Below are 27,761 nucleotides of genomic sequence, written 5' to 3' on the forward strand. Positions count from 1 at the left end.
TTGGATGGCATCACCGACTCAATGGACATGAGTTTGAGTAAACTCCGGGAGTTGGTGATGGATAGGGAGGCCTGGCGTGGTGTGGTCCATGGGGTTGCAAAGAGTTGGACACAACTAAGCAACTGGACTGAACTGAAAGCTTTTGTACGCCATACTGATTGGCTTCTAACAATCCCATGAATATTTTCCTTTGAATGAGTACCACCACTTTCATCTGTTCCCCTTTCTCCAAAGGTGACCTGGTGTCTCTTTACCTGGGACAGTTCAGGTTTATGCCTGTTGCCTTGGCACATTTGTTTACAGTGTCCCTTTCCATCTCAAAAGCGTCTCTTGGCAGTAAATTATATAGTCCCTCTAGACTCTTACCTTAAGTTCTCTGTTTTTAGAATCATGACAACTGCAGCCCAGTTTTTTACATGTATTTTTGAAATACCCAGTCTGTATAAACAGTTTCTTTCTTTGACTTGGCACCATCCTTCTGTATTATATTTCTTAACTTGGGGCAGCAGATCCTCATGAACTGGAAATTCAGTTTAAAGAATGACATCTTCTTTACAAAACATACTAGACTGAAGATGGCTGTGGATTGTTGGACATGATTCCCAGAAAGAGGTGGGATCTATTTCCCCTTCCTTGACTCTGGGCTGGCCCGTAACTACTTTGACCAAGAAAGATGGTGGAGGTGATGCTAAGCGAGTTTGGGGCCTAGTCTCTACAAGGACTGTGCACCTTCCACCATGGTCTTTTGGAGCCCTGAGCTGCCATGTGAGAAGTCCAGCTGCCCTGAAAAGGCCCTGAGACCATGTGGAGAGAGGGAGGGAGCTGCCCATCCAACTGTGCCCACCGACGGGCCAGGCCTAGGGTGCAGCCAGCGTTGACTGTCCGCCCAGCCCAGCCCTAGCTGAGGACCACTGAATGAGCCCAGTCAGTACCACATGGAGCAGAAGAATCACCCAACTGAACTCTGCCCAAATTCCTGAGTCACACCACCACAAAATACAGTAAAATGGTTATGTTAATCCATTAGTTTTGGGGTAGTTTTTATACAGCAATAGTTATCTGAAATGGTAAAACATTTTTAGATGAACATGTTGATATTTTATAAATTATTTTGATAAAAGTACTATTGATCCTTTGGATTTCTCTCTGTGAAGATCTTTAAAGAATATTGAGGATGAGTGGTAAGTGAATGGATGAGTGTATTTTAGCTATTAAAAGGTGGTAGACTGATGCAGGCGCTCACCATTTGCCTTCACATTTTATCTGCCCTGTGTCATTTTACTGTTCTTACCCACACATGACTAACCACACTTACAAGCTGGAATCAAGATTGCCTGGAGACATATCAATAACCTCAGATATGCAGATGACACCACCCTTATGGCAGAAAGTGAAGAAGAACTAAAGAGCCTCTTGATGAAAGTGAAAGAGGAGAGTGAAAAAGTTGGCTTAAAGCTCAACATTCAGAAAACTAAGATTATGGCATCCAGTCCCATCACTTCATGGCAGATAGATGGGGAAACAGTGTCAGATTTTATTTTTGGGGGCTCCAAAATCACTGCAGATGGTGATGGCAGCCATGAAATTAAAAGACGCTTACTCCTTGGAAGGAAAATTATGACCAACCTAGACAGCATATTAAAAAGCAGAGACATTACTTTGCCAACAAAGGTCCATCTAGTCAAAGCTATGGTTTTTCCAGTGGTCATGTATGGAGGTGAGAGTTGGACTATAAAGAAGGCTGAGTGTTGAAGAATTGATGCTTTTGAACTGTGGTGTTGGAGAAGACTTTTGAGAGTCCCTTGGACTGCAAGGAGATCCAACCAGTCCATCCTAAAGGAGATCAGTCCTGGGTGTTCATTGGAAGGACTGATGCTGAAGCTGAAACTCCAATACTTTGGCCACCTGATGTGAAGAGCTGACTCATTGGAAAAGACCCTGATGCTGGGAAAGATTGAGGGCAGGAGGAGAAGGGGATGACAGAGGATGAGATGGCTGGATGGCATCACCGACTCGATGGATGTGGGTTTGGGTAAACTCCGGGAGTAGGTGATGGACAGTGAGGCCTGGCGTACTGCAATTTGTGGGGTCGCAAAGAGTCAGACATGACTGAGTTGACGGAACTGAACTGAAGATCATATATAATTTTATTAGTTTATAACATATTAAAGTTTAGTTTCAGCAGAAAAATCTAAGTCTACATGTATATGTTTTGCAACTGCTTGTAATAATAATAGTCTTACTGGACCCTCCCCCTGTACTCTGCCCACAGTGTATGTTGTTTACAAGAGTAGTTGGCAAATACATCTAATCTGTCTTAAGAATAAAAGCTTCTTCCACGTATTGATTTGGTGGTAGTCTGCTTCAATTTTGATATCTAGCACTTGGTACAAAGAAAGTATGTTGAATTATAAATAAATGTTCCTTTAGTTCATTACATTATGGATTTTGACCATTTTTCTTCCAAATATCTGGAGAGCCTTTATGCTGCAAATCAGTTTTAAGCATTTTGGCATCTAATGGTAAACCGTGATAAAGGGTAAAGAAAAAGAAAGCATGCTGGATAAAGCACATCGGAAATGCTTTCTCAGCCTGGGGACCATGGATATGACTTTCCTGGTGGCTCAGTGGTGAAGAATCTGCGTCAGTGCAGGAGAAGTAGGTTCGAGTCCTGGTCAGGAAGATCCCTTGGAGAAGGAAATGGCACCCCACTCCAGTACTCTTGCCTGGAAAATCCCGTGGACGAGGAGCCTGTTGGGCTGCAGTCCATGGGGTCGCGAAGAGTCGAACAGGACTGAGCGACTGAAACAGCAGCAGCAGCCATGGATGTGTTTGGATTGTTTCTGTGACATTTTCACTAGGGGCGCGTGCGAAAGCTGTCATATTTGTAGATCATCACTTCATTAAGTCATTCTGTTTTGTAGGACTGTGTCAAGAATTGATTCCAGTACTGGAGAAACAGCTACATAAAAACATTCCTGGCCCTTACTTTCCTGAGGTCCCAGATCTAACTTCAAAGGTGGCACAGCTAGTTTAAGACAGAAACGAGACCTTGGTTCTTCTCATTCTCTTCAGTTCTGTCCCATTTTCTTTTTGATTATACCACATTGTTCTGTAAGGCTTCAGAGCATGGTTCAGCCTACGGCCATACCACCCTGAACACCCCCCATCTCGTCAGAGCTGTGGTTCATATCTAGTGACTTGACTCAGCAGTGTTCGAAGCAAGAAGGTGAATAGAGTAAGGACAGATACTTCTGTTTGGAGAAGATGGTAAACTGCCAGCTTTTGATACTAGAGGCAATTTGATAGTAGCAGCAGACTAATTTGATATTAATATCTATCCTGTTGTTCTCACGTTGTACCAATAGGAGCTAATGGCCTTTATTGTAGAAGACCATCCTGCCGGGGAATGGAAGCTGGAGATAAGAAATAAGATACTGTGTAACAATTTTTGTACTTTTTTACAGCTATATCACCACAATTAAAATTCTAAAACTGACTTACTAACAGATGGTTGGAAAGAACTTAGAAAAGAATAATTAGCATTCTGTAGTATTTTACAGTATCCGTAATACTTCAATGGGTAATTCATGCAAACTGCTTAGCACAGTGTCTGGCACCTACTAAGCCTTCCATGGGTGCTAAGCTATTGTTAGGAAAGTCATCACCATCTTCTTCCATACTGTAATACCTAATGTTTGTTTCACAAGTAAGGAACGGGAGGGGAACTTGCCTGGCAGTCTAGTGGTTGGACTCTGAGCTTCCAGAGCATAGGGTGTGGGTTCAGTCCCTGGCCAGGGAACTAAGATCCCACATGCCGCATGGCACAGCCAAAAAAGGAGAAATAAAAGGAGGGGGGGACCTGAGGCTGAGAGAGGTCATGTGACATGTCTTAGGGAGCACAGCTGGGACTTTTTCTAGGTACCCTAAATATACATCCAGTTCTCTTCCCCTTGTGGACTCCATCATGATTTTAGCCAGTGACAAGGAAAGTTATGACCAACCTAGATAGCATATTCAAAAGCAGAAATATTACTTCCAACAAAGGTCCGTCTAGTCAAGGCTATGGTTTTTCCTGTGGTCATGTATGGATATGAGAGTTGGACTGTGAAGAAGGCTGAGTGTTGAAGAATTGATGCTTCTGAACTGTGGTGTTGGAGAAGACTCTTGAGAATCCCTTGGACTGCAAGGAGATCCAGCCAGTCCATTCTGAAGGAGATCAGCCCTGGGATTTCTTTGGAAGGAATGATGCTAAAGCTGAAACTCCAGTACTTTGGCCACCTCATGCGAAAAGTTGACTCGTTGGAAAAGACTCTGATGCTGGGAGGGATTGGGGGCAGGAGGAGAAGGGGAAGACAGAGGATGAAATGGCTGGATGGCATCACTGACTCGATAGACATGAGTCTGAATGAACTCTGGGAGTTGGTGATGGACAGGGAGGCCTGGTGTGCTGCGATTCATGGGGTTGCAAAGAGTCGGACACGACTGAGCGACTGAACTGAACAGAACTGAAAGCTGTGGTTGACCTTAAGTGTTAGCCTTTATCTAGTGGTTTAACTGTTGTTCTTTAGTTGCTAAGTCATATCCAGCTCTTTGCGACCCTGTGGACTGTAGCCTGCCAGGCTCCTCTGTCCATGGGATTTCCCAGGCAAGCATACTGGAGTAGGGTGCCATTTCCTTCTACAAGGGATCTTCCCAATGCAGGGATTGAACCCACATCTCCTGCATTGGCAGGCAGGTTCTTCACCACTGAACCGCCGGGGAAGCCCCAGTGGTTGTAGAGCCGCCATTTATTTTTCTAAGGTAGTGATTTGCAAGGATGGGGAGAGGAACATGTGCAGGGTTTTAGGATAACTGTTGTGGAAATGGCATAGAAGATAGAATAGTGAGGCAAGAAATTGGAGGTAGGACCAGTTAGGAGACTTGCATAGCTCAGGTGTGAGTTGTTTTGGAAATTAAAGGAGTTTTGTAGCAGGAATGAAAATGAAGGGACCAGTTTTCTCACATCCAATAATTCTCACCCTGCCTGTTCCCTGTAATCAGTACTGTTGCAGACCTGTTGTTACAGCCTCTCATCTCCAACTTGATTACTTTAGAGACTCTTGATGACTTTTGCTGACCATCCTTTCTCCCTTGCTCCCACAGTGACCTCTTATAACCATTTCTAACTTCTTTTACTTTGCTGTTGGGTTGAATCCTGCCAACATACCCGTAGCTCATCATTCTCCATTGGCTGCTCTTGGGCACCATAATCGCTGCCAGTAATGAGGGTTTCCAGCTCCTTTCTTCACTGTGCATTTGTTTTGTTTTGCGTCTGCCATCTGTCACCTGTTAACTTCTCCCAGTTCAAATGAAAAATCCTTTTTAATAGACATCACCAAACTTACGCCCAGTTGAACCAACCAGTTACAACCTGCCGTGCATAATTGATGGCACTCATTGCCTGAGCTGTTCATTGCTGAGAGAAGAAAAGCTCATTCTGCTGGTCAGATAACCTGAACTTTCTGGAGATGCAGCATGTTTCTGTTTTTTAGTTTTATTTGGTGCTGTTTATATTTAGTGATTTGGAAATAAATATTTTAAGATCTCAAAGTTTCTTTAAAAATCTTAGCTCTACCTAGCTTTGATGCATCTTTAAATGTTCTTCAGTCAGAGGTAACTTTTTAAAAAATACTTGAACTTTAACTGTGTACCAAAAACATACAAATTTCCATTCATCAATGTTTTTGCCAGGAATGCTGAAATGAGGGGATGCTGAAAAGAAATATCCTATAATTTGATGTAAATATAGATAACAGTTCAAATAACTTGGCGTATTTCTGAGTAATTGACTCAATTTAGTCTTTTCAAGTACAATAGTTGGACCTGTTTTTTAATGCAGAGGTTTTAGATTTCAGCTATCACTAAAGATAAAATGCAAGTTTTATGTTTGAAGACCTTTGTTTCTTAGATGAGAGTTCTGTGTTCTTCAAATATGTGTCCATGCTTGAATTGTCCCTGCTGTTTAAATTATGTAAGAAGATGCTTACTTTGTTGACAGATTAGTTGATGACTGAATATACATTAAAATGCAGGTTGAAATTTTGTTGCACATTAAAGTACATAATGTGGACCAGTAGCTGCTTTCCTCTGCCTTAGTCTGGATATCTTGGATATTGTGCTTTAAAAATAATAATAATAATGGTTTATTCAGATATATGCGTGTGTAGTTTCTAAATAACAAGGTTTAAGGCTTCCAAACACTTCCCCACATATGACACATCTCTGGGGGGTAGTATTTTTATATCTAATAGATAAAAAGTCATAGTTGGTCATAGTTATATTCTGTTTCTAACATGGATATTTGGAGTTCTCTGGCTTGCTGTGACATCTTGCTATGCCTGAGAAGAATTGTAGTCAGTCAGATGGATGCAATTTATAGATCCAATAGTGAAGAAAATGTTCAGCGTTTTCATCGTTTTTATTTCTAAAAGCATTTACTTTAGTATAGTATGCCTTATGCTTTCAGTCTTCAGCCAGCTTTGAATATAAAATAAATAGCATAGGACGTGGACAGAACTTTAGAATACATTAGCAATGTTTAGCTGAGCAGTAAACCAACTGATCAACTTAATCATGGACTTTGTGCAACTTACACCCATTACCAACATGCATGCTTACTCAGTTGGTCTTAAAGGTTATTTTTCTATTCCTATTTCAGTGAGGAAATCATTTAGATAATTATCTTATTTGTTGATTTTTTTGTTTCAGTGTCTTTCTTTAATTGAGGTATAACTTTTATGTGGTAAAACACACAAATAAGATCAGACAGCTAAATGTATACTCCAGGTAGCCAAATCCTGCATAAAGATGCAGGACAAACCTTTCAGACAACCCAGCAGTTTCCGTCAAGTTTCATGCCTGTTACTTCCATGCTCGAAGACCAACACAGATTAGTTTTGTTTATTTTTAGGCTTCTGAAAGTGAAAGTGTTAGTCGCTCAGTTGTGTCTGATTCATTGCGACCACATGGACTGTAGGCTTCTCTGTCTGTGGGATCCTCAAGGCAAGAATACTGGAGTGGATTGCCGTTTCCTTCTCCAGGAGATCTTCCTGACCCAGGGATCAACCCAGGGTCTCATCATTCAGCATCCTCATTATGAGACTCATTCATGTCTCTTGTAGCAGTAGCGAATACTTCATTGAGGTACAGTAGTCCCTTGCGTGGATATCCCACGATTTCATTGTTTATTCTGTTGATGGGCGTTTGGGCAGTTTTGAGATCAGGGCTATCGTGACTAACACTACTGTGAACATTCTAGTACGTATCTTTTGGTGCATATGTGTGCACACTGTCCCTTGGTGAATGCCGCGGAGCAGAATTACTGGTCATGAACGCACAGTAGATACAGCTGAGCCTTGGACAACATGGGCAAACTGTGCAGGCCCACTCACATGCAGACATTTCTCAGTGGTAACCCCTGCAGTGCCGCGCGGTCCGTGGTGTGTTGAAGCCCTGGTTGTGACCGTGGATACAGAGGGCCAGCTGTGAGCTGTGTGCAGATTATCCCCACATTGTTGAAGGGTCAACTGCAGTGACAAATGATTCTCCAAAACAGTTGTGCCAATTTACTCTTCTCCCAGTAAGAGTTGTTCCACTTGCTAGCCGACATTTGATATTATCAGCCTTTTAAAATTTTAGCTTATCTGGTAAGAGTTTAGTGGTACCTCATTTTGATTTTAGTTTTTATTTCTCTGGCATGTAATGATAAACACTTTTCTATCTGCTTAATGACTGGTGGCATATCTTCTTTTTAAAACAACTTACATGTTTGGTCCACTTAAAAATTGTTTTGTCTTTTTCTTAAATGTTGTAGAAATTCTTTATACATTTTGGAGATACATGTATTGCAGGTACCTTTCCCCCATTTTGCCTTGCCTTTTCACTTGCTTAGTGGTTTCTTTTAAAGAACATAAGTTCTTAATCTTTCATTTTTATGTTTAGTTCTTTTCTGTGTCCTAGTTAATACATCTTTCTGCACTCCAAGGTTATGAAGATTCCTCTTCCATATTTAATTCTAGGAGGTGTATTGACTTTTATTCTGGGATTTATCTCTAATTTGTATGAAGGGTGTGAGACACAGAGAGTCAAGGTTTTTCTTTTTGTCCCCCCATGTATGGCTATCCAGTTGATCCAGTGCTATTTATTTAAAAGACCATTTCCCCAAAGAACTGTAGATGGACCTTTGTCATAAATCATGAGATAAGTCATACTTGTAAAAGCAGTAGTTTACCTACGAACCATTTACTGATTTCTCTGTCGTCCAACAATTACCTGCTGTCTTCTTCAACCAGTCCATTATCATGTCTTTGTTGATGCTGCCTCCAAAATATATTTTAACTTTTATTTCTTTCCACTGGTATTGGCCATCATTCCAATTCAAGCCATCATTGATGCCTTGAACACAGCAGTCATCTCCTGTCTGCCTGCTACTTCTGTGCCCCTAAAGAACATTTTCTGTGTATTAGCCACACTGCTCTCGTGACACATAAACCTCCTCACTTCCCTGCTAACAGACCTTCAGTCACTTTCTCCTGTTCTTAGAAGAGCGGTCATGGGTCCTTCTTCAGTCATCCCTCATGCTTTTCAACCCCTTGCTCTTTATGCTGTAACTGTGCCAGTCTCCCTTTTGTTCCCTGAATAAAGCTGGCAGCTTTCTACTGCCTTTCCTTTATATTTTCTTCTGGTTAAAATGTTTGATTCCTGTTTTTTTTTTTTTTTTTCCTGTGGCTGACTCAACTCTCAATCTTCAGGTTTCGGCTTAGAATTCATCTCCCTAAAGATGCCTTCTTTGATGCCCTCATGTAATATTGGCCCACCCAAGTTACTGTATATTAATCAATATTGATTTTCTCTGAAACAGGTATCACAGTCTTTAGTGATATTGGTTGTTTGTTTATTGTGTTTCCTTGAACTTGAGCACAAACTCTTAAGGATTTCATATGTCTTATATCCACAGTCCCTCACACAATGCCTAGTAGATACTCAAAGAAATAAATTAATGAAAACCCAAGAAGCCCAAATTCTTAATGACATAAAATGTAAATATAAGAGTTCAGACTAATGAGCTATTTATAAAAGTAAGGGAGGATTTTAAAAGATGAAATCTGACCTAAGCTTTGAATGGATCTTAGAATTTGATTGGTAGGGACCATTCTCATTAGAGAACTATCATGAACAGGTGGACAGAATTCAGAATGGAAGATTCTCTTTATCAAGCTGTAGGAGATAAAGTTGAATTAGATAATGAAGAACTAGAGTTTAGATACCTGAAGAAGTGAAACGGAGAGGTTTAGAGATTATATCATCAGTGCTATCATCCTCTGAAGAGAGGGGCATACGTGACATCACATATGTTCCAAGGTATTGGTGCATTTCATCCAAGTTTCTCTTTCAGGAGCATATTCTGTTCCATGTCAGTAGTGTGTGTAGTAAGTTTCCTCTTTCTGGTATTGTTCATTTGTGTCATCTTTTTTTCTTGATCAGTCTGGCTAAAAGTTTACCAATTTTATTGCTTGTTTTCAGAGAACTACATTTTTAGTGTTACTGATTTTTTTCTGTACTGTTTTTCTGTTTTCTATTTCTTTTATTTTTGTTGTTGTTGTCAAGTCACTTAAGTTGTGCCAAGCTCTTTGCAACCTCATGGACTGCAGCACGCCAGGCTTCCCTGTCTTTTACAATCTCCCAGAGTTTGCTCAAATTCATGTCCATTCAATTGGTGATGCCATCCAACCATCTCATCCTCTGTTGCCTGCTTCTCCTCCTGCCCTCAATCTTTCCCAGCATCAGGGTCTTTTCTGACGAGTTGGCTCTTCACATTAGGTGGCCAAAGTATTAGAGCTTCAGCTTCAGCATCAGTCCTTCCGGTGAATATTCAGAATTAATTTCCTTTAGGATTGACTGGTTTGATCTCCTTGCTGTCAAAGGGACTCTTAAGAATCTTCTCCAGCACCACAATTAAAGAGCATCAGTTCTTCAGCACTCAGCCTTCTTTATGGCCCAACTCTCATATCTTTTATTTTTGTCCTTTAGTATTTCTTCCTTCTGCTTAATTTGGATTTATTTTGTGCTTTTTCTCTTAGTTTCTTAAGGTGGTAGCACAGATCACTGATTTGAGACATATAAACATGTAGTGCTATAATTTCCCTCTCTGCAGTGCTTTAACTGCATCCCACAGATTTTGTTATGTTTTATTTTCATTCACTTAAATTTTTTCTAATTTTTTAATGATGTCTTCTTTGGCCCATGGATTATTTAGAAGTATATGCTTGAGTTTCTCAGTATCTGGAGATTTTTCTAGGTATCTTTCGTTACTGATTTCTAGTTTAATTCTATTATGGTCTGAGAACATGTTTTGTATCATTTCAGCTCTTTTACATTTGTTACAGTTTTTATAGCCAAAAATATGGTCTTAAGTGAATATTCCAGGTGCACTTGACAAGAATATGTATTCTACTTTTATGAAGTAGAGTATTCTATAAATATTAATTAGGTAAATGGTTGGTATCCTTCTGCACTGCTACACTACAACTAGTTCTCCCAGTTTGGGTCATCTTCCTAGCAAAGCAGGCAGAGAAGAGAGAAGGGAAAAAACTAGAGCTTTCTCTCATCCTCCTTGGACCTTAAGAAGCCTTGTTTTCAATTCCTCTAACCAGAAATTTCTAATGAAGTCCTAGCTATGGGCATTGCCCACCACCCCAGCTCTGCTAGGGGGCCCGTTGTAGGTGAGCTGTGAAAGGACAAGCAAAGAAAAAAGGGAGGCTTTCCCACCCACGCACACCTTCCAGCTCACAGGCATCCCTTCACTTGACCTTCTGGGTAGAATGAATTTCTCCCAGAGTTCTGGCTGTGTGCATACCACTGACTGCCCACTCTCGGAGCAAAGAGAAAAAACCAAAAACTCAACCTCATGGGTCTTCTCTCCAGGAATTGGCCGCCTGCACAAATCTGCCTGTTTTTCTCTTTATATTTCAGGGTTGTTTGGTAGTTACTTTTTGTATTTTCTCATGAGTTTTCACTTGTGATCAGTGGGACATAAAGACTTTAGTGAACTTAAGCCCCCTTGGCTACCCTAGTCCTCCAGTAGCTTTCTTTTTTAAAGACTCTATTTCTTTAGTGTAGTTTAAGGTTCACAGCACAATTGAGATGATGCAGAGATTTCCTGTATAGCCCTTGACCCCACACATGTATAACCTCTCCCATTAATACCATCCCCCACCAGACTGGGGAAAGGGAAGGGAAGGTGAAAGGTGCTCAGTATTATCTGACTCTTTGCAAATCCTCTGCACTATACAGTCCATGGAATTCTCCAGGCCAGAATACTGGAGTAGGTAGCCTTTCCCTTCTCCATGGGATCTTCCCAACCCAAGGATCAAACCCAGGTCTCCCACATTGAAGGCAGATTCTTTACCAGCAGAGCCACAAGGGAAGCCCAAGAATCCTGGAGTGGGTAGCCTATCCCTTCTCCAGCACATCTTCCCAATCCAGGAATCGAACCAGGGTCTCCTGCATTGCAGGCAGATTCTTTACCAGCTGAGCTCTGACCTTGGTTAAACTGATGGATCTACACTGACTTGCCGTAATCGCCCGGTGATTTACCTTAGTACACTCCTGGTGTTGTACGGTGTGCGTGCGTGTCAGTTGCTCAGTTGTGTCCAAGTCTTTGCCACTTGGTGGACTGTAGCCTGCCAGGCTCCTCTGTCCATGGGATTCTCTAGGCAAGAATACTAGAGTGGGTTGCCATTTTTGTCCTTCCAGGGGATCTTCCCGACCCAGGGATTGAACCTGCATCTCCTGTGTCTCCTGAATTGCAGGCGGATTCGTTACCTGCTGAACCATCAGAGAAGCCCTGTACATTGTGTGAATTTGGGCAAATGTTTAATAGCATGTATCCATCATGATGGTATCATGAAGAGTATTTTCACTCTTAAAAATCCTCTGTATTCCATCCATTCCGCCCTTCCTCCCCACCCCATCAACCCCTGGCAACCATGGATCTTTTAACTTGTCTCCAGAATTCTGCATTTTCCAAAATGTCATGCAATTGAAACCATGCAGTATGTCACCATTGCAGATTGGTTTCTTTCACTTAATAAGGTGCATTTAAATTTCCTATTTTTTTTCATGACTCATTAGGTTATTTCTTGTTAACACTAATGATACTTCATTGTCTGGATATACCACAGTTTATTTATCCATTCACCTGCTGAAGGATATGTTGGTTGCGTCCAAGTTTGGGCAGTTACGAATAAAGCTGCTATATACATCTATGTGCAGGCTTTATATATTTGTAAATGTTTGGTTTGGGGAGCTAAATACCAGGGATTGCTGGTTTGTATGGTAAGGGTATATGTTGTTTTCTAAGAAATCACTCAACTGCCTTGCAGGTGGCTGCACCATTTAGCACTCCCACCAGGAGTGACTGAAAGTCCTGCTGCTCCACGTCCTCCTGGCATTTGGTGTTGTCAGTGCTCTCGATTGTGGCCATTCCAGGAGGTGTGTGCTGGTGTCTCTATTTTAATTTCTCTGACAAAACACGATGTGCAGCATCTCTTTACATGCCTGTTTGCCCATATGTATACCTTCCTTGTTGAGGTGTATCTTAAAGGTCCTTGGCCCATTGTTCAATCAGGTTGTCTGTTGCTTGTTGAGTTTTAAGACTCCCTTGTATATGCTGGATAACAGCCCTTTATCAGATGCCTTTTGCCAAGTATCTTCTCTCCCAAATGGCTTTTCAACACAACATTCAAAGTGCCTGAGTTACATTGTCATGACCAATTGGTCCCTCACCATCACACTGTTCTTCAGATACAGTGTCAGCTCTTAATTTCTGTAAAAACAGATTATTTTCATTTTTATCGTCATGGAGTAGCCCTGAGTGCCTTGTATATCTTTCTGGTGTCATTACAGCCCTTACTTAATTTTTAGATTACATTTACAGATTTCTTTCTGTTCTTCTTCAGTATGCATGCAATCTGAAACCAGGAGACTGTTACCGCCAGGAATTTTGGTTTCCTTTTATTATTCAAGCTAAATTACCAGAAATTCCCTTTTAAGATGAAATGTTTAGTCACCTCAAAACAAGTCAGTTTAGAGGAAGAAGGAAGCCTTACTTAGCTTACGTTTTCCACCTTTATAAGAAGTATTGATGTTTTTATGCTAGCAGGCTGTGGTTGGGGCCTTCAACTCCCAGCCATAAAACCACTCTCTTTGTCTAGAACTGCCATCATACTTCCCTGAAAGATTAAAAATACCCATCCCAAGGGTGGGGAAACAGGCACCCTTGACCTCAGCTCTACTGGCTGTAGTATAAATTCCTGGATGTCAGTCAAGATTGCATGTGTGTGAGCACAGTAGTCTGAACTAATCTAGAAATGTGGTGGTGTTGTTTTTCCTGGTTCAAAGGGTCTGCCATACACACACGCATACAGCACACACTGTGCACACTTTTGAGAAGGAAGCTCCCTGTGTAGGTGTGGTTCATCGGTTTGCTGTTGGTTAATGAGAACACAGGGAGGGGAATGCTTCACACACAAATGGGGAGGGCGTAATTAAGTTATGGCACGTTTATTATCACATAGACTATAAAATGGGGTACTCCTTAACCATTAATACGATGCATACCACTTATGGGTATACAAAGTCCAAGATAATAAGTGAAAATAGAGCGACTAAATATAACGGGTATGCTCGCCTTTCCGAAAAATCTACATTTGTATAGGTATGTATAAGAAAATAGCATGAAACGATACACACCAAAACAGTTATAGCAGTCATTCTCATGGAGGTGAGATGAAGGATGTTTTTTCATTTTTGTCTTTACTTATTTAAATATTGCCATGGACTTTAAAAAATTATCTTGTGTTACTTAATTTGAGCAGGGAGATGGGGAAGAAAACCTGTGAGAAAAGATTTCTGTGTTCTCAACAGTCACAGGAAGGACAAGGTGTTATAGGTCACAGCTCATTAGATAGGGATAAACTTTTTAGCACCAACTTTTTAACACTCACATTTTAACAGAGCTGACGGGACAAAATGGGTTGCCTGAGATGTGAGTTCCGCATCACTAAAGATGTTCAGATACAACCCATTTGGTGAGGTTGTCATGGAAATGATTAAAGCATCAGGTGTTCTGACATTTTACCTTGAGACTCTCTTGGTAGGTGAGATTTTTAACAATGGGTAGAAGGTTGAACAAGGGAAAGTAAAACTCTGTCCAATTCTCATTTCTGAGTTCAAAGAGAATTGTATTTCCGCCTGCTTACAGAAAAGTGAGTAAGGAAATAGCACAGTGTTGAAATTCGTGTGAGGGCCTAGCCTCTTTTAACATGCTACAATAGAGCACCCTCAAAAGGAAGTCAAAGGAACTGAGTGTGGTGGCATCTGTCCCCAGGTTATCATTGGTGAGTCAACGAGGGGAAAAGGAACTGAGCCTGGGCTTGCCGCAGTATAAAACCATGAGCTATACACACCCAGTGCTGTCTAGGGTCACAAGTAACAACAGGTCAGTGATTCCTAAACCTTGCCGAACCTCACAATCATTCTTCAGAACTTAGACACAGTTTTAAATAGGCACTTAGGCCCAATCCCAGAAATTCAGATTCAGTAACCCTGGATTTGGGCCTGGGAATCTTAGTGATCAGCTGAGTTTAGACACAACCACAATTAAATACACATACACATATACCCCTATCGGGACAGTTACATAAAGACCATTGATAAACATCAGATGCGCTTGAACTGTTCAGGTTTACAAAGCCGCCTCGTGTGGAGAAGCCCATCAGTGCTCTACAGCTAAGTGATACTCAAGCCAGTGTTTCTGATGTTTCATTCAATGCATTAAGCAGAGCTGCTCAAAAGAACTAGCTCTATTTATTAATACATTATGTAACTGTGCTTATGAATACTGTTAACAACAGGGACATTCATGTTAATAAAACCAGTGTTAGTTCTCAGACCATAAACAAAAGTAAAGCGATTTGAGCTGCAAAAGCCACTGTATGACCCTGGTTGCGCTCTCAAAGGAAATACTAAGGAAGATACGCTGAAGTCGATGAGAAACCAGCTGATACCTGAGATGTGGATACAGCGGTGCCCTGTTCATGATCACATCAACAGTAACACATAAATTAAGTGTTTGGGGGATTTTGCATCTTCAATTTCATTCCTAAGTGATATGTTTATTAATAGAAAGTGGGGAGCAAAAATCAAGACAGCTCACCAAACTATGGTAAATAATGATCATGAGATGAAAATACTAATTATCTCCTGCTAACCAAGCACCTAGTCTTCCTAAATAATCCAGTCGATCTCATTGTAAAGGTCACGTTCGTCTTCTGAGGCCACTTTCGCCACCCAGGTTCCAAAGTTCATTTGTTCCAAGTGAACAAGTTCCCTACACCACAGGATTTCTGACTGCTGGAGTCAGGGAGGCGATACAGATGGACCCCGCGGGCCCTTTGCTCTTCTTCCCACCAGCATTCACACTACCTGGTCTGTGTCCTGTCTGGAATGCTCTTCCCCAGACACCTTTTTGGCAAACTCCCTCCCTCCCTTCAGGTCTTGCTCAACTGCCACCATCCCAGCAAGGCCTTCCCTGCTCTTCTGGTTTAAAATTGCACCTGTGCCCCCAGCCCCCTCCCTGTTCTGCGATTGTTTTTTCCCATCACACTTAACACCATTTCAGTTCAGTTCAGTTCAGTCAGTCAGTCGTGTCCGACTCTTTGTGATCCCATGAATCACAGCACGTCAGGCCTACCTGTCCATCACCATCTGCTGGAGTTCACTCAAACTCACGTCCATCAAGTCGGTGATGCCATCCAGGCATCTCATCCTCTGTCGTCCACTTCTCCTCCTGCCCCCAATCCCTCCCAGCATCTGAGTCTTTTCCAATGAGTCAACTCTTTGCATGAGGTGGCCAAAGTACTGGAGTTTCAGCTTTAGCATCATTCCTTCCAAAGAACACCCAGGACTGGTCTCCTTTAGGATGGACTGGTTGGATCTCCTTGCAATCCAAGGGACTCTCAAGAGTCTTCTCCAACACCACAGTTCAAAAGCATCAATTCTTCAGTGCTCAGCTTTCTTCACAGTCCAACTCTCACATCCATACGTGACCACTGGAAAAACCATAGCCTTGACTAGACAGACCTTTGTTGAAAAAGTAATGTCTCTGCTTTTGAATATGCTATCTAGGTTGGTCATAACTTTGCTTCCAAGGAGTAAGTGTCTTTTAATTTCATGGCTGCAATCACCATCTGCAGTGATTTTGGAGCCCCAAAAAATAAAGTCTGACACTGTTTCCACTGTTTCCCCATCTATTTGCCATGAAGTGATGGAACCAGATGCCATGATCTTCATTTTCTGAGTGTTGAGCTTTAAGCCAACTTTTTCACTCTCCTCTTTCACTTTCATTAGTAAACCAATAATTTACTTATTTACTTGGGTTTATTATCAACCACTATCTTCTCTGCTAGACTATATGGCAGAGCTCTTTGCTTTGTTCGCTGATGTATCTTAAGTGTTTTGAATAGCATCTAGCACAAAAATAGGCTTCTATCAAATAAACACTTGTTAAATGGATGGATAAATATATAATACATTGACTGAAAGTGAAAGTGTTAGTCGCTCAGTTGTATTCAACTCTTTGCGACCCCATGGACTGTATGCCCCCAGGTTTCTCTGTCCATGGATTCTCCAGGCAAGAATACTGAAGTGAGTAGCCATTCTCTTCTCCAGGGGATCTTCTGACCCAGGGATTGAACCTGGCATCTCCTGCACTGCAGACAGATACTTTACCAGCTGAGCCACAAGAGGAACACGTAACTGTTGTATGTGAAGGTCCTAGATGTGCACAACTCTTGGGTCCTACGTTCAGAGCTCTCAGTATGATCAGAGAGCATAATCACTGCTGATACACAGTAAATGCATGCAAAGTCCTTTGATAAAAATTAGAGTTGTCCAGATCCATTTCCTGCGAAATGACAATATCCAAATCTTAGATTTATCTTTGATAATGCTGTTGTTCAGTCACAAAGTCATGTCCGACTGTTTGTGCCCTCATGGACTGCAGCGTGCCAGGCTTCCCTGTCCATCACCATCTCTCAGAATTTGCTCAAACTCATGGCCATCGAGCTGGTGATGCCATCCAAGCATCTCATCCTCTTTCATCCCTTCTCCTCCCACCCTCAGTCTTTCCCAGCATCCGGGTCTTTTCCAATGAGTCAGTTCTTCTCATCAGGTGGCAAAAGTATTAGAGCTTCAGCTTCAGCATCAGTCCTTCCAAAGAATATTCAGGGTTGATTTCCTTTAGGATGGACTGGTTTGATCTCCTTGCAGTCTAATGGACTCTCAAGACTCTTCTCCAGCATCACAGTTTGAAAGCATTAATTCTTCAGCACTCAGCCTTCTTTATGGTCCAACTCTCACATCCATACATGACCACTGGAAAAACCATAGCTTTGACTGTATGGACGTTTGTCAGCAAAGTGTTATCTGTGCTTTTTAATACACTTTCTAGGTTTGTCATAGCTTTTCTTCCAAGGAGTAAGAGTCTTTTAATTTTGTGGCTGCACTTTGAAGTTGTTGTGTTTCAGACTGCTAAGGAGCACACTGCCTAGAGCATGCCCTCTTGTTGAGACCGTTGTCAGTGTGATCTTGTGTCAAAGGGAAAAAACGAGACTCTGTTGGGAATACAGTTAGCTTTATAAATTAGAGTGAGCGGAGAGAACCATGTTGCCCAGAAGATGAAGCTGTGCAAGTATTGTTGCTAGCATTAACTGCCTGCCCGTCACTGGTTCCTGAATGATAAAAACGCTGCACAAACCCTGCCTTAGTAAATCCTGACTGCGTGTAGTTTCTAACAGATTAGCTGTGTCTAGTCACATTTGTTATCACTTGTGTGCAGTTTTGCAGTTTGCTTCCTTGATAAATTTAGAGATTCTGCTTAGAAGAGAAAGTACAGACACACATATTGATTTATGCTGAAATCACAAAAAGCCTTTAGAACGATGTATAAAGTAAAAATGTATTAGCAACATTGCTTAGAACAAACAAACACAAGTAGTAAATAAATTTGCACAGTAGCATCTGTTTTTTACACCATGAATAACCATTGTAGAGAGAATCATCTTTCAGTACAAAATGATTTACGACCGCTTGTCTTTGTTCTTTTCATATTTCTGTTGTCTGTTAGCATTTTCCAAACATCTTGACTTACAGACACCTTATCTTAGTCCATCTGGCTCCTGTAACAAGAATACCACAGACTGCATGGCTTAAACGACAGAAATTTATTCCTCATATTTCTTCAGGCTGGGGAGTCTAAGGTCAAGGCTCTGGAAGGTTCAGTATCTGGTGAGGGCCCACTTCCCTAGGGTCATCTTTTCACTCTGTCTGTACGTGGCTATAAGGGCAGTGATCTCTGGGGTCTCTTGTATAAGGACACAAATCCCATCCATGACCCAGTCCTTTCCCAAAGGCCTGATCTCCTAAATCCCATCCCATGGGGGATTAGGTTTCAACATCCGAATTTCAGGGAACACACATTTAATCTATAGCACGCTGATTCTAGTCAGGAAGGAAAAGAAGAGATGACATCAAACAGAGCTAATGATTGGAATGTTTAAGTCCTTGTCAGGCTGAAAAGAACAGTAATTACCTTTCAACAGGCTAATCTGTGACAGTTTGTATAAAGGGATAGAGCATAGTTGTATTTGGTGGGTTCCATCCTAGTGAGTTCTGCCAGCTTTTTTCTTATTCAGGAATGATTAGAACGTGATCAGTTTTGTACACTTTCATTGTCATTTCAGTTGCTCAGTCGTGTCTGGCTCTTTTGCGCTCCATGAACTGTAGCCCACCAGGCTCCTCTGTCCCTGGGATTTTTCAGGCAGGAATACTCGAATGGGTTGTCATGTCCTTCTCCAGGGGTTCTTCCCGACCCAAGGATTAAACCCGTGTCTCCTGCATTGGCAGGCAGGTTCTTTACCACTGAGCCACCTGGGAAACCCTGGTATACTTTTAGAACACAGTAAAATTTATAAAATTCAAATTATGTGTTTAGTCACTAGAGGTATTACCTCATCATCTGAAATTCTGCATAAGCATCCCTTATAATGAACAAAGTTTACATTAATCCATCCAAGGGGATTATTCTGAGATTCTGATAATAATTTTCCAAGTATATCTGGAAAGGTAAATTGATTTTAAAAGATATGTAATTGATTAAAACATCATTTTGAACAACCCATTTGTGATCTACTGTGAGAGCTGCTTCTAAATGCCTTCTGGCCAATGTCAAACCAACTGGAGCAAATAATTTTTCATGTAGCTAAGGAGAATATCTGTAGTATCAGTTCAGTTCGGTGGCTCAGTCGTGTCCAACTCTTTGCTATCCCATGGACTACAGCACACCAGGCCTCCCTGTCCATCACCAACTCCCAGAGCTTACTAAAATTCATGTCCATTGAGTCGGTGATGCCGTCCAACCATCTCATCTTCTGTCATCCCCTTCTCCTCCTGCCTTCAATCTTTCCCAGCATCAGGGTCTTTTCCAATGAGTCGGTTCTTCACATCAGGTGGCCAAAGTATTGGAGCTTCAGCTTCAGCATCAGTCCTTCCAGTGAATATTTAGGACTGATTTCCTCTAAGATGGACCAGTTGGATCTCCTTGCTGTCCAAGGGACTCTGTAGTATATCATGAAAAAAGAGAAAATCCACTTTACCTGTCTAGCTCTGTGCTAACGTCTCCAACCCCTGTGTCCGTGTCTGTTCTCTCCTAGGTATGAGAAAGTGCCGGTCATCTTGGTGGGGAACAAAGTAGACCTGGAAAGTGAGAGAGAGGTGTCCTCCAATGAAGGCCGGGCCCTCGCCGAGGAATGGGGCTGCCCTTTCATGGAGACATCGGCCAAGAGTAAAACCATGGTGGACGAACTCTTCGCCGAAATCGTGAGGCAGATGAACTATGCCGCACAGCCCGACAAGGACGACCCGTGCTGTTCCGCGTGTAACATACAATAGCACTGACATGTGGCTGCCCGCCCCCCACCATTGGAGGCGACACCAGCCTCTCCTGCTCGACCATGGAGCCTGCAGGGTGTGCGGTGTGAACCTCCAGGGAAGCAGCAGATTGTCCTTCAGAGCCAAGCGGCGATTGTCAGCTGATATCTCTGAGTCACCTTTGGGTCCAGTTACTGCAGTCTTCACCATCGTCCTCAGTCCCCTCCAGGCACCTGCAACTTCAGGCGTCGTGGCCCAGTTGATCCACAGGGCGACCTCCTTCGAAAGCTATGATGGCATTGTCACTTGAGTTGACAGAAGCAACTATGGTCAACGTTAAAAGTAATCACGGGACAGAAACCGGAAGAATTCCTGTGACCGCTTAACCATTAAAATATTTTGTCTTCTTTAAAAAAAATAGATGAGTCAAGGAGAAATATTTTCCTACCAGAGTACTGAATTTCAGGAACTGAGATAGTGCTTCTAACCAATGTATCACATCAAGGAAGTAATAGCAGCTGACCTGCCGACAGCATTCCAGGGAGAGATTCTTTGCTCAGCTGACACACTTCTGTTTTTCAAAGTTGATGCTTAATTGTAGATGTTATCCTAATTTGTGACACAGAACTAACTCACGCACCAGTCTCTGATAGAGCCAGAGTCAGCACAGGTTGGGTGAAAATACAGCCTGATGTTAGAATGTCATCACCTGCTTTGCCCAGAAAGTGGAGACTCTCACAAGGGTTTGAGTCAAATTAAAACCCCAGACCCACCCCTCTGTTCACCAAGCAGGGATGGTCTTTGTTACTTTACTGAACAAGAAGGAAGCAACTGTGATGGAAAAAGATTGCCTAGCCTTACTAACGAGAAGCGTTCCAGTAGATGAACTAGTACCATCGTGTAAGGAAAATGAAGCCATGTTGCATCCACATGTTCCCGTTTGCAGAAACCTCGCAGGACAGTACCGATATCTTGCATTTTTATGTTCGTTAAAGCAGCAAATTCCTTCTTGCCTTTAAGGGCTATGGTTGTGGTGTGATTCTTGGCTAACCTGCTTTCAAAATCAAGTTTTCTATAGCAGAGCTTTATTGCAGGCATTAAAAAAAATTTGAATAACCATGTGAAATAATTGGGGCTTAAAAGTAGAACAGAAATTATAGAGTGGAAGGTAAGAGACAAAAAAAAACCCTTTAATTTTCCTGGAAAATTCTATAAAGATTTTCTTACAATTTTGCCCTGATTACTGAAGTGGCAAATAAAGCTAGAGTGAATATTTTGTCTTGAAAAGGTGCTCAAGCCCTGACATTTTTGGTTTTTATAGCCGCCAAGTATTTATCATTTGCATGACTAATGGCACAGGAAAAACGTATTCATAAGTTTTACAATCAAGCGCAGAAGGGTTTTCAACCACCTTCAGAGTTATAAAATGCCGAAGAGAGTGTTTTGAGCTGATCCTCTGGAGATGAATTTGGCCTTCAGAACTGCAGTATCACTGAGCCTGTGATCTGCATACCGCCTCAAATTTCTTGTCGGTTTCACACTCTTGTGCAAGTCACCTTGGGTCTTACGTGTGTTACTGAGTGAGAATGTGTGTTTGCGTGTGCACGTGCGTTAATGTTCTGAAGAATTTGGCACAAGTCAGAGATAGTTGCCTATACTGAGAATCTGTCCTGCAGAATACCATGGAGCAAAAACATTTTTTTTGTCTTTTTTTTTTTTTTTTTAATACATTCTTGAAATCATTGCTAGCCCTCCCCCCAAGTGTTTAGTAAACTGATGTTAATGTTGGAGGAGAGAAAAAAGGTGGATAGTACTTTTCATAAATGAGAAGACAGATGTGTGGGTCAAACCAGGCATGGTTGTCAAAAGTCTTTGAATTGTGAATATTTGCATTCTTCAATATAATTTTTTGAATAATTCCCAATTATGAAGCACCTTTTATAGGCCAGAAAGTTCTAACCAGTTTTACTGCATCAAATTTGGTCATGTAAAAGGTGATTTGACTCAATCATGTAGACAAGTCAGTGATTCAAGAAGTATGATTTTTATCAACTGAAAGAGAAATATTTGTTAGTGCACTGTTTGAGTTTTGAAGCCTCTGACTTCTCAGAATGATTCTGGTTTTTAGAATTCCATATTTAGTAGAAATTTATGGCAAGTAAGATTACATATAAAAAATCTATAAAGATTTTACGGTTTTACATTGTGGATTGCTATGCAGACAAAAATAAGTTAAATAATGTGAAAGGTATGGCAGGATATAAGGTGGAAACGATTATCTAAAAATTTGGGTTTTAGTTAGATGTGTTTATGTCAGACAATAAGGTGGTTGTTTTTATTTTTACTGTAAAGATGTTAATAACTGATATGGCTGCCTGATCAGTGTTTCCACCCAGCCCTGCGTATTTAGTGACAAAGCATCAAATATATCCAGAAACTTGGAAACCCTCGTGTGCTCTTACTGTTGGTGTTTCATCTGGTATGAAAATAACTCAGCTTGAATGAATGTGTTTGTTGAGATGTTAATACAGAGCTTAAGAACAGGAAGATGAAATTTGTTGGCACATGATTAATAGTTGGTGACCTTGTGTCGCTATTTATTTTATGCCCTGATCAGAATAGCAACTAGATAAGTGAAAGTTTTTCTAACATGCCTTAAAAATGTTATGGTTTGATCCAAAGACCCACTTTTTCTTTAGCTACTACGATAAGGTTTTCTTCTTTTTTTTTTCCTTTGTTTTGTCTTGTTTTACTTTTATACAAAAGCAGCATTTTTTTTTGTAAGATTTTTTGTTCTATGTCTCAACTTTTTTGTTGTTTTTTGGTTCTCTTAAGCTGTGATAGTGATGGTAACTGATGCCTTTCTTTTTGTTCAACTCATACAAAACAAGCCAGCATCTGATCAAAAGTATTACATAAAATCTTCCTTAAACTATGGAAAGGTGCTTTGATGATTTTTCTTCTTTGGTTTGTAGAATTAGGACTGAACTTTTGACTCTAATCACTACAGTTGCCATCACTTTTCTGTGGTCAAACTACTGATATTTGCTTTTCTATATAAAGAAATGTTGCCTGAGGATGTCTGCTGCTTGTTTTCAGGAGTCGTCCAGTAGGAATATTGTCTATGTGTATGAATATGAAAGTGCTTATTTCGCTTGTTGCCATTGGGTTTTTGTTTGTTTGTTTTGTGGTTTTTTGTTCTTCTCGGTAGTCCTGTGTTAGCACTTGGGTAAGCTTTAATGGTCTCCTTAGCCAATCAAATGTTAAAGACTATGGGGGTCTTTTTTTTTTTTTAATTAATGTGTCATTGTGCATCTCTTAAATCTTGATCAGGGTTTCAAGAATGACTGCAGTGGGTTTTGGAAACAGACTTATCCTTATTGATTTGGGGTTTCCCAGAGATAAATATAGTTCACAGTTAATTGTTGAGCTCTAATACAACTGACCATTTAAAATTGAACAACAGTTTATTGTTTTGTAACAGTGTCAGTTGTTAAACCTTGACCTTTCAGTTAAAACATGAATTGTAGTTATAACTCAATGCAAATTCAACAGTTGTATTTGGAGTTAAATTATTTTAACAAATAAATTTATTTAATGAAATTGCCTCTGGATTTTTTCTTGTTGTTTTATATGTATTCATGGGTGAAATGTATTTTTTCAAAAACTAAAAATTGCTGTAGAATTCTGTTTACAGAAATGGTCAAGCTGAGAATTCATCATATTAAAAAGGTTAGTAGATCATTTTCATAGCTTTTAAAAATAAAAACATGAGAAAGATTTTTAAATTAGTAAGTTTAGATATGAACAGTACTTTATATTTTTGATGATAGCTGGCTAATTTGAAATCTCAACGGTATTCACGTTCACAGAATTGTTCTAGATAATTAACATTAATTAGCAGTTGCTTTGTGGCCCTGCTGGTATCACAGAAATGTATCTGTGTCCTTCCACTGATGGCTTGGGGGTGTCTCTTTGTTTAGGTCTTGTGGATTTTTAAGGTACCAGAGGCTGGAGGTTGCTGTTTAGTAAGGGCTGTAGGGCCTGCTTGTTCTATATAGGGCCCTGTGAATGTTGACAGATGCTGTTAATTATATACAGCCTTCAGCTGCTCTGATAAGGAGCCCATTCATTCCCTAAGCCAATTTAAACTGTGCCTTTTGGTCATGTTGCCTTCAAACTGTGTTGAAATTTCCTGGCAACATTCCACCAGTTTAGAAGCCTCATTGTTTTGGAATAGAATAATTTGAATGAATATAACAGAGGCACTGTAGGCAGAATCTCAAATATTTAAAGGAAAATGTGTCTATATTTTAGTATAATAAACAAGTATCTACTGGTTGGCCTCATAATCTCATTTGAAGCCTTTGTAAAGTATTCAAGCCTATCACATTCTGCTTCCAATTGGGAGAATTTCTTTGTGACTGGAAAATAAAATTTTGAAATTCTAACACACTGTACTGTTTATTGATTGTTAGAGGTCCATGAATAAAAATATAAAAAGCTAAAGAGAAAAGTGCTACCAATTGGGAACCCTTCTGACCTCTTGAGACCTGTGAAGCAGAGAAAATTGTCACAAAATCCCTTTAAAAAGCTGCTGACCTCTTATTTCTTTCTCTATAAATAAACTTTATTACGTGAAAAATATATTACATTAAAGGGTGAAAAATGTAATCCCTGAAAAAAAAACCCAAACATCCTCTTTCATGAGCAAACACCCATTTGTTCTAGTATAGCACACTTTTTTTCATGTTCTTTATTTTTTTTTAATTAATTTATTTTTTAATTGAAGGATAATTGCTTTACAGAATTTTGTTTTCTGTCAAATCTCAACATGAATATCTATGTTTCCAAGTAACTAGGAAAAAAACATAGTGATACTTCATTTGTTAAATGGAAAATTTAAACTGGTTTTAGATTTTCAATATTAACTTTTTTCCCCTGCTTTTTGCTTTTTTTTTTTTTTGAAGTTGTTGTTCAGTCACTAAGTCCCGTCCAACTCTGCGACCCCATGAACTGCAGCACACCAGACTTCCCTGTCTTTCCCAATCTCCCGGAGTTTGCTCAAACTCATGTCCATTGAGTCGGTGATGCCATCCAACCATCTCATCCTCTGTCGTCCCCTTCCCCTCCTGCCCTCAATCTTTCCCAGCATCAGGGTCTTTCCCAGTGAGTTGGCCCTTCTCATCAGGTGGCCAAAGTATTGGAGCTTCAGCTTCAACATTAGTCCTGACTCCAGTGAATATTCCAGGTTGATTTCCTTTAGGATGGACTGGTTTGACCAACCTTGCCATCCAAGGGACTCTCAAGAGTCCTCTCCAGCCCCACAGTTCAAAGGCATCAATTCTTTGATGCTCAGCCTTCTCTGCTGCTCTTCCAGGTGACGTGATATGTTATTTCTTCAAATATTTTCTTTGAACAATAGTCTTAATGTTACCTTTCTAAAGATTCATGCATGATTAATGGAGAAAAAAAGTAGAAGAATACCTGCTGGAAATATTCAATATGAAGACCTACTTATACACACAAATTAGAGGGGAAAACAACTGACTGAACAATAATGTGATTCCGTCTGTGGGAATTTTTATTAAGGAATCTCCCACTTCAAAAACTCAAAAATATGAAAGATTTCATTGTTTTATCATATCATTACAATTTTATATTGACTGGGGTATGCTTTACACTTTTACCTTTAAAAAGATCAAATATCAGTGAAATGTACAGAAAGGGAAAAGCCACTCAATTTCCAAATTCCCAAAACAACCATGTTAATATTTGATGTAAACCATTCTAGACATCTTTCTCTGCATATACAGATACACACACATGTATAAGAAGGATAAATAATTCTATGTTGCTTATAAGAAAACTGGCTCTAAAGCAATAAAAATGAATCACACGTGGTCACTGAACTAATAAAAGTGCCAGGGTTGAGATCCAGACTCATAACTTTAAATCACCTTTTTCCTACTGTTACTTCTTTTTTTAAATGGTATCCACTCATTCCACGCTCACTCATCTGTTATTCCCTGAGGATTACTCCTACACCTGGCATGGCACAACCTTACCGATAGGCACAGACACATAATCCCTGATACCAAAGACAATTTAATTGTCCTGGTCCCTTCAAGCTGCTCCGACAAAATACCATCGTGCATGCATACTCAGCTGTGTCCAGATATTTGCGACCTCATGGACTGTAGCCCACCGGGCTCCTGTGTCCATGGGATTTCCCAGGCAAGAATACTAGAGTAGGTTGCTATTTCCTCCTCCAGGTGACCTTCCTGACCCAGGGGTCAAACCACATCCCCTGTGTCTCCTGGATTGGTGGGTGGATTCTTCACTACTGAGCCACCTGGGAAGCCCCAAATACCATCAACTGGGTGGTTTATCCAATAAACATCTATTTCTCACAGTTTCAGGGATCGCAGAGTCCAGGATCAAGGCTCAGGCAGATTGAGTGTCCAGAGAGGGCCCTCTTCCGGGTTGCAGATGGCTGACTTTTCCGTGTCCTCACATAGAGGACAGAAGGGGGAAGGCAGCCCTCTGAGGTCTCCTTCATCAGGGCACTAATCCCATTCATGAGCAGTCCACCTCATGACCTAGTCACCTCCCTCACCTCCCAAAAGCCTCATTATGCTGGGGATTAAGTTTCAACACACAAATGTTGAGGGAACAAACATTCAGCCTCTATTACTAGTCTTCTTGCTTTTCCCTTTACCTCACCATATACGAATTAGCCTACTGGCAAGAATGAATTAACTTGTACCCTGCCTACTTCAGGGCTTCCCTGGTGCCTTAGACAGTAAAGAATCTGCCTGCAATGCAGGAGACCCAGGTTCAATCCCTGGGTTGGGAAGATCCCCCTGGGGAAAGGAATGGCTACCCACTCCAGTATTCTTGCCTGGAGAATTCATGGACAAAGGAGCCTGGCAGGCTATGTTCCATGGGGTCGCCAAGAGTTGCACAACTGAGCAACTAACACTTTCATTTTTCATTGCCTATTTTTACATGCCAGTGCTCCAGCAACCCAGGAGGACCCAGAGTCCTGGGCATAGTCTACAGGTACTGCAGCTGGCTCCATTCTTTCCAAAGCCAATGCAACCAACCTGAGCTGTTGAGGAGCTTGAGGAGTCTGGACGGATGGCCGTACAGCAGGGTTCTGGGGCTCTGCTGTTGGAGCAAATGTCTCTTTCCTAAGGAGGCATTCAGGCTGACAACAGATCTGCAAGGGCCCTCCCTGCTCCTGGAGGGTGGGCAGCGGGGGGCTCTGAGGTAATTTAGGGACACAGCAAAACTAAGGGGGCCAGAGGCATGTATGTATCAGGACACAGAAGAGTAAATGCCAGGTCTGTGCCTACAGTTGGATATTAGACATTTTTTGGTTTTAGATTTATGGTTAAAAACATCAGGACTGGAAAGTTCTTTTTTAAGACCCTTCTACAAAATGAGTGATTCCTATGTACTTATAGCAACTGAAATAAATCACTGTGGAGTGGAAACTACTAACACCAAGGAATGATATATGATAGAGAGACAATAGAATTCCTGTGAAGAAAGTCAGAAACTCCAAGTTAGGAAGCCAAAAAAGGGTGAACCAAAGCAGCCAGGGGTTCATTTATCTGGTCCGTAGTCATGTCTGTGTGGTAAGAAAGTGAGGAAGTTCTAGCCTGCACTGGGAGTGTGGAGTCAACCACTGGATCACCAGAGAAGTTGGAAAGGTTGAGCCT

The 27,761-nt window shown here is 41.0% G+C and overlaps 1 protein-coding gene across 1 annotated transcript in view; it reads left to right on the top strand.

Moving 5' to 3' along the window:
* RAP2A (RAP2A, member of RAS oncogene family) overlaps positions 1-23,634 on the top strand; it is a 41,612-nt gene extending 17,978 nt beyond the window's left edge. The window contains exon 2 of the mRNA XM_019971645.2: positions 19,815-23,634. Coding sequence (XP_019827204.1) covers positions 19,815-20,052 — 238 coding nt within the window. The 3' untranslated portion in view covers positions 20,053-23,634. The remainder of the gene's footprint in view (positions 1-19,814) is intronic.
* The last annotated feature ends 4,127 nt before the right edge of the window (positions 23,635-27,761 follow it).

The sequence above is a fragment of the Bos indicus genome, chromosome 12 (assembly GCF_029378745.1).
Source record: "Bos indicus isolate NIAB-ARS_2022 breed Sahiwal x Tharparkar chromosome 12, NIAB-ARS_B.indTharparkar_mat_pri_1.0, whole genome shotgun sequence".
In the NCBI taxonomy this organism is placed as follows: domain Eukaryota; kingdom Metazoa; phylum Chordata; class Mammalia; order Artiodactyla; family Bovidae; genus Bos; species Bos indicus.